Source organism: Vombatus ursinus, unplaced genomic scaffold (genome assembly GCF_900497805.2).
Source record: "Vombatus ursinus unplaced genomic scaffold, bare-nosed wombat genome assembly UNPS02014789.1, whole genome shotgun sequence".
NCBI lineage: Eukaryota > Metazoa > Chordata > Mammalia > Diprotodontia > Vombatidae > Vombatus > Vombatus ursinus.
This window is the reverse complement of record NW_020954567.1, coordinates 27,139,491-27,147,912: the sequence shown is the minus strand read 5'-3', so window position 1 is coordinate 27,147,912 and position 8,422 is coordinate 27,139,491. Positions and strand designations below refer to the sequence as shown.

General features: G+C 36.2%; 1 protein-coding gene across 2 annotated transcripts in view; it reads right to left on the bottom strand.

Moving 5' to 3' along the window:
* Positions 1-8,422, bottom strand: part of PLA2G4A (phospholipase A2 group IVA) — a 164,596-nt gene that overhangs the window by 11,934 nt on the left and 144,240 nt on the right. For both annotated transcript variants that reach the window (XM_027868653.1, XM_027868654.1), the window contains exon 15: positions 1,290-1,474. In XM_027868653.1, coding sequence (XP_027724454.1) covers positions 1,290-1,474 — 185 coding nt within the window. The remainder of the gene's footprint in view (positions 1-1,289; positions 1,475-8,422) is intronic.

Here is an 8,422-nt window from a genome sequence, read left to right as displayed (position 1 = left end):
AAAAAAAATTATTTTGGCAGTTGGGTGGAGGATGGAAGGGAATGGGGAGAGACTTGAGACAGTGGTACCTGCCAGATGATAAGGGCATTCAGGAAGTAAGGGAATATAGTACACTACAGCCAAAGAGATCTATTTCTTCTCTCAAATGAAGAAAATATTGGCAGAGCTATAGTTAGAGGAGACATGAACTTTGAGATGGGAAAAATGAACTTTAGATACTTTTTTTTTAAAGTTTAAAGTTAACCAATTCAGACAGAGCCATTATGGAATGCAGAATAACACCAGACTTTGACCTTTTCTCCTCAACATGATTGGCAGATCTTTGAGGGAAGAGACTATTTCTCATACCATATATCTTTGTAATTCAGCAAATTCAAATACAACAAACATTTTTAAGCACCATTATTTCATAGTATTATGTTTTCTTTCTATTTTTACACACCCTCTTTTTCTCTACCTCTCCCATCCCCTGTCACCGGTTGCCCATGGACAGTACTTAGTATGTTATTTTACATGGAATCAGTGCTTAATAAATATTGTTCATCGGTTGACATTCACCAAAGCTTGGAGAGGGCAACAAGATACAACTGGAATTAGTTGTTTGTAAGAAAAATATACTTTTTTCATTGCTCTTTAGGATTCTGCCTCTAGACATAAGATAAATCTACTTAAAATGAATATTTGCTATGATATGGTGATTTATTTAATCATCAACTCATTCTCCATCCACCTTCTCCATCCACAGTTTTCCCAATTGTTCATGTTCATATAGATCATCTATTCCTCTTTTGATCATCTATAGCCAGGACCCAATTTCACACTTTAAATTAGAGCCAGAAGAGAAACTGTTAGAAGTCACTTAGTAGCTAGTCTTGGAGGGTTTTTGTTTTGTTTCTTCTTCTAAGTGTTTCTTGTGTATAAGTCTGCTCCCCAAACACAGTTTATGGTCTTTGGGGATAGGATAAGATCATGATATCATTTTCTTGGAACTTTCACAACAGCCAGCATGATTAGGGAAGATACAAGAGTTGTAAAGGAGACTATATAGCTTACTGGAGAGAATAACAGAAAGTCTTGATTCTAGTCTTGCTTCTGCCGGTTACTAACCATGTGACCTTGGCCAATTCCTGGAGCCTCAGTCTTCTCATCTGTAAAGTGTACTTAATAGTGTGCCTCGGAAGGTTGCTAGCTCCGCCAGATGAGAGAGTGGAAATGTTTTGAAAACTGTAAAGACCTACAGAAACATAAAGCATTACTACCATTTTTGAAAGCAGCAGAAATGAGCTCACCTTAAAAGGAGGACTGGAGTCACTTGGTCTTGCAGAAAAGTCAAAGGAGATGATGAGATCCACACCTCTTTGAGGTCTCAAGATCAGAGGATATGGTAGGTTAAATGTGAGCCCGCTATCAACCACATGGATCTTTTTACTTTTGACATCCAATGGCTCATATATTCTTTCAAACTCATCAGGATCTGGGCAGCGGAGTGGAGGGGAAGCAGGAAGAGGGAGAAGGAAAGGGAATTAAAATATTAAATCAATGTTTATTATTTATTCTTCAGTATCCTGTGAGAATAAGGTTAGAGACACTGTATACATTTCTGTAACTACATACCATCTCTGAGCTATGCATCATTATGAAGAACTTAAACAGTTCTATCGGTTCTGTCTGGTATTCAGTACTTCTTGAATTTTATCATGTTGAAACAACAAAAGAATTCAAGTGAATGGATGACTGTATCAGCATTGTCATCATAACTATCATCATAACACTTTACAGCACAGTTACACCTACATGATGCTATTTACTCATTATTGGTAAAGCATTTCATTTAAGTTACTAATTCTGATACTAGTGATTCATTTGCTCAAGGCTCTCATCCATTCTCACTAATCTCCCTCTCTCTGCTCTTCTCTTGCCTTTCATTCATTTCCTCTGCCATAGCAACCAGGATGCTTAGCCTAGTCAAGGATTAGAGGTCTTGTTTGAAGCTGAATAATGCAATCCATCTAAATTGGACCCTCATTTCAATACCTAGGAAAATGTAAGATCCCTTTTTGTATATTTCTGTAGGAGGAAAATGTACTAATCCATTTAGTCAAAAATACTTAATACACATCTGCTGTACTGTCAAGTACAAGATTTAGTGGAGGAGATACAAAGTTTAGATAACACATAGGACCTGCCTTCAATGGACCTTAGAAAATATGATGATCCTCTTAACATTTCAAGACAAAAAAGGAAACACGGGTGCCATTTACACATATTCCTAGCACCCAGCAAAGTGTCTTGAATGCAGTAAACACTTAATAAATACTTATTAAAATGGGTTTTTTGCATTTTTTTTAATCATTCCAATTATCACTTACTAGAAAGGATATTTGTTAACCATGCCATCTCTCCTAGGGCCTGTGGTTTCCATAATACTCTATAATAAATAAGAGTTAATGGGAGTTATAATGTTTAACTAGGAAAGCATAACTAATGATGTTGATGTCTACTGAAAGGGGATGCACATGATGACCGAGTGACTATTCGTAACATAAGAAATGGAAGTAGAAGTAAAGAAATTGCTCCAAATGTGTATCAGATATGACAAGAAGCCCAATTAGTTTTCTTCTGAAACAAAACACTGACATTCCTTAATTATTGTGGGTCAATCAATTCAAACAAATAGTTTAGTTATAGAGGAATCCTAAACCATTTTGAAATATATAACAATTTATTCAGAAAGATTACTATAGAGGAACAACTTGTGTGCATAATCCAAAAAGGGAGAAATGTGTATAAAATATAGACACAAGTTTTATGGTTACAGACAGTTACATTTGATAAACATTTCATCTTATTTTGACTCTATAAAATGATTTATTCTCTCCATTTTAGCTTAGGGCATACACAAGAGAGTCAAGAATTGCGTGATCTCCATTCACACCAAAGGCCCCTGTGTTCTCTGGGAATAAAGGGGTGAGAAACCTCAGCTGTTATTCTTCCACAGCACTTCTTAGACTCAAGTTTATACTGTTTAGTTGCTGAGACGTTAGCAGTAGTAAATTGCTCTTTAAATAAACAGTATGTTATAACTCTATTCACGCTACTGGAGCAATCCTTTAGAATATCTGAAGTCAATTCTCCAAGCAAAATATGTTGACTCTTTCCTTCAAAATGCAATCACTTATGGTCACTATTTTGTATTCATTTAATAAAGTTCCTCCAGCAATTCACTTTCTTTTTTTTAAATTAATATTTATTTACTTTTAACATTCTTTTATTTTTAAATTTTGAGTTCCAGATCTTCTCTCTACCTTCCACAACTCCACTACTCGTTGAGAAGACAAACAATATGATATCAGTTAAACATGTGAAATCATGCAAAATATATTTCCAGATTAGCCATATCACAAAAAGGGGAAAATAGAGAAAGTGAGAAAATTATACTTTAATTTGCATTCAGAGTTCACAAGTTCTTTCTCTGGAGGTGGATAGCAAGTTTTCATCATGAGTCCTTTGGAATTGCCTTGGATCATTGTACTGATCAAAGCAGTCAAGTATTTCACAGTTGATCATCATAACAACATTGCTATTACTTTGCACAATGATCTATCTCCCAGTTCTCACTTCACTTTGCATCTGTTCATATAGATCTGGTCATGTTTTTCTGGAACCACTCCCTGTGTCATTTCTTATACCAACAGTATTATAACACAATCACATGCCATAACTTGTTCAGCCGTTCTCCACTTGATGGGCATCCCCTCAATTTCCAATTCTTTGCCACCACAATAAAGAGCTGCTATAAATATTTTTGTACCCATAGATCCTTTTCCTTTTTCCTTGTTGTCTCTGGGATACAAACCCAGCAGTAGTATTGCTGGATCAAAGGGTATGCACAGTTTTATAGCCCTTTGGGCAGATTGTTCTAAAGAATGGTGGGACCAATTCACTACTCCACCAACAATTCATTAATGTACCTATTTTCCCTCAAGCAATTCACTTTTAGGTCAGTTTGCTCTATATTCTACTTTTCTGCCTTTTATTAATCTCAGCAAGCTCAGCATATGGGTGCAAAAAGATATATAAATATGTAATCATGATGAAATTTCACATTTGGAACTTTATTTTTTTTAATTTTTTTGCAGTGCAACAGACACTTTATTCCATAACTGGTTTACATCGAAGATTGTTATAAAATCAATGCAGAACTTCTCTGATCTAAAGGACTAGGCTAGGATATTTATGATTTGGGCACATAAAAAGAGGCTAACAATATACTGGCTGGAAGGATATGATTTGCAGAAGAGACTAACCACACCTAGAGCCATATTATAATCTGGTTTGCAAGCTACACAGCAATGCAATGCAATACTAAAAGACAAATAAGTATAAAGATTTACAAGCAACTCTATACAAGTTACATTTTTATCTACTAAGTATTTTTTCCCATAAGGTAAAGAGATGACCTTAATATTTTATTCACAATAGATAAAAAGAGCAAAATAATCGACAATAGATCTGTTTGTTGGTTTCTAGTTATACACTACAACTGAAAAAATCCTGAAGAAATAAAGAAATTTCTTTATATTCCTCTTATTTGATTTGATCTTGCTGGTTAAGTGATTCTGTCTGAAGTTTCTATTATTTGAATAAAACACTGACTTGATTGTATCAAAGAGAATTTTTGTTATAGTCCGTCTTTCCTTACAAATTCACCATCAACAACGTGGGGGACATTATGTAGTTTAAATCAAAGAAATACTATTATGCTCTGTGTGTGTTTTAAATGTCCACAACAAGCAGGTAACACAGAGCATCACAAAATGGAAAATGTAATGTGTGACACAGAGGTTTATTTAAGAATTCAGGATGAGGCTCTGGGGAAGAGGTGTCCCCATTTTAAATCATAGCTTTAGACAGAGGGAGAGGAGAAGGGAAGAACAAAAGGAAATTCTGGGAAATAGATGGTTCAAAGGAGAATTCCATTCACCTTGCAATTGACTAAAAATAGACAGGGTTATAGGGCCTACAAATTGTGATAATGGAAGGAGGTAATAGAAGTTATTCTTACTAAACTAAGCTTACTTATTAAGTTTTCTTTCTTTCTTTTTTTCCTGATATGGAACCTTGAAAGTCAGTCTTTCTTTTGTCTCTGGTCAGATCTGTCAAGAAGGGGTTAACCATTTCCACTGGGTTCAAGTTCCTTCTTGCTTCCCCTAACATGCGGTCGATATTCTTTCCATTGTTGGTACGGAACTTCCCTATTTTTATTTGAATTTGGGATTATTCACTTGTGACAACTTAAAATATACCAATGACCAGTAAATGTTTCATGTACAGGATGTACATGATCAGATGTCTGCATATGATAAGAATTAAAAAGTTGAGCAATGAGAATTTGGAGAAATTTCCTCTGGTTCCTAGGCTAAATAGAGAAGACAAGGAGGCCCAAGTGGATGATGACATGTCTTTGTTTTCTTAGTGGTTTATCAAGGTTGGGTTCTTCCTGCCACCTACTAAGAGGGCCATTGAATAATCTAGCTAAAGTATTTGCAGGTGGTTCCATATAGGAGAGGGAAACAAGGATGAGTAAGGGTATAGTTATGAGTCTTTTTTGCTGATTGAGTAAAAACATGTAGGTGAGAAAGAAAGAAATAGAACAGAAAACAGGATGAACAGAAAAAGGATGCAACAAGTGTTTTCTGAATTTTCCTTATCCCTAAATGCACAGGAAAGGTGGAGATGACTAGGAAATTGATAACATGTTGAAACCTGCCACCATTCCATGGAAAGTACCATTTCCCTCATCTGTGTAGGGGCAGACTCTTTCAAGTTGAAGAAAAAGGACAATGGCTTCTTACTTCACTGTAGTGTTTTCTTTTCTGCTGCCTGAGTCAGTCAGAAGTTTGTACAATTTGAGAGTCACAGGAGAAATGAGATTTGATTGAATTCCATCATAAATATTCATGGAAATTCAGAAAACAAAATAATCTATTATGTGAAGCTGGTCTCAAATCCAAGTTAGCTATGCAGCAACTGCCCAAACACTTCTTTTGTCAAGGACATGATGCTCCATTCTCTTTGAGTTATGCCCCTAGCATGCACATTCATTTTTGGATGTTATTCTTTTTTGGGGGGGTAGGGTAGCATTTTTTTTTTATTTTTTAACAGACTCTTGTGATAGACAATAAGGACAGAAACAGGAATCTAATAAGGAAAAGGAAACTTTTTTAATTTTAAAAAATATGCCCCCAAATGATCTAGATTCCCATATGAGAGGAAATCCTATGTCAAGCTGATACCCTATGGTGGGTTTATGGGAGGATATGGACAAGAGTCATGCAGGAATGGGCAGAAATAAATGGGTTGAGGCTTATACACTGGGGAAGGGACTACCCACCTCAGTGAGATCTCATATCCATTGGAGTATTGGAGAGTGCCACAAGGGGACAAGAGCATGAAAATGTAAGTATCCTCACAAAGACTTTGTAAAATGCAAAGTTAGTACCATATTTCCAAGACATCTCTTGTTGGTTCCCCTCATTTCTACTTATCATGTTAATGTTTAGACTTGCCACAGTCACTTGAAATTTCATCAGAAGACTAGGTTGCAGCTTGCCTAGGTATGGACCTCTAACTCTTCTGGAATTTGAATCTCTGGGGCCAGCCCTGTCTTGGTGCACCCCTGCATAGTAATGCTTTCCCAAGCTGCCACCTAGATTTTGATCATGATTCTGCTCAGGAGCCCATTTGCCCTTCCTTAAGGCAGAAGTTGTTATAGTGAGGCAGATTGTATTGAGGCCAGAGTGGAATAGCATGATGATGTTGTGGCTAAAGCTTTACTACCCAGAGGACTAAGATGAGTCAATGTCAAGGTGGCTATGAGAGGAGAGGGAAAGACATGAAGACAAAAATTAAAAGAAAGAGAGAGAGGGAGAGAGAGAAGGCCTCAGTTTCCTCATCTGTAAAATGAACACAATGAACCAGATGGCCTCTGAGGTCCCTTCCAGTTCTAGATCTATTATAGTCAATAGTCAATAAACATTCAAGTGTCTACTACGTGTCAGGCACTGTACTAAATGCTAGGGATACAAAGACAGGCAAAAGCTATTAGAGGGCAAAATCAAGAACTTTTAGAGAAAGAGAGAGAAAGAGAGGAGGAATAGGAAAAGGAACTCTACAGGAATCCTCCTATATGCAGATGATGTATAGAAAAGAGAGATTATCTGACCAAGACATTCTTAATATACTGGCATCTCAAAGGATTTTCTGTAAATCATGAAGATTAGTGTTGCCCTTGCTCCAATCAAATTTTAATAGTTTGTCAAGATTTATATTTCCTAGACTTATTGAGTTATCAAGTCCACAGCTTAAGTACCACCTGGGCTAGGGAGAGAAGCAAATGACAATGGAACTTTCTTTACCATTCTTCCAGTTTACTTTTGAATTCTGAGAACTAATCAGTAGAGCGTATAGCTTCCCATGCTGTTTATCTATATGATAATATAGTATGATAAAAGCTCATAATGTATGATTATAGAATGATAGTAGTTTATTATGTAGAACTTTCAAATTCAACCATAGCCTCTACTTTCTATCCTTGAAATTGTTAATATTATCTTATAATTGGGCTTTGCAAAACCAGAAGACCTGGATTCAAATCCTGACTCTACCACTTACTACATATAAATTTAGACAAGAGTCAGTTCTATGAGTTTTTCTTTCTTTGTCTATATGATGAAAACCATAGTATCTACCCTAATCTTAGTTCTTTCCCTCTGAGATCACCCTAAATTTATCCTGTATTCTGTATCTTTTATTTGTACATAGCAGTTTGCATATTGTCTACCCCACTGGGCTATGAGCTCCTTGAGAACAGAGGATGTTTTTTGCTTTTCTTTGTAACACCAGCACCTAGCACAGTGCCTGACAACAGTACTTGACTGATTGATACAGAGATTTAAGATTCTGCAAAACACTTTACAAATATTGTCTCATTTTATCTTTACAACAACTCTGGTAGTAGGAGCTATAATTATTCCCACTGTACAGATGGGGAAACTGGGACAGAGATTAAATCATCTGTTCAAGGTCACACAGCTAGTGTCTAAAGTAAGAATTGAAGTCAGGTCTTCTTGACTACAGGTCTTGTCCTGTATCCCATGTACCACCAAACTGCCTCTTTGCATCACTAATGAGCACCAATACATCCAGATTTTGTTCTTTCCTCCCCTCCACATTACAGGAGAGTCCTAACAGTGAGACTTCAATAATTTGTATAATTCACACAACAAAATATCTACCTGATTTTCCTGAATGACAAAGATAGCTGAGGAACAGAGATTGAGGGAGTGGGGAGGGAAATGATAGCTGTATTCAAATATTTAAAGTGCAATCATGAACAGCCTTCCAATACTCATGATAAACA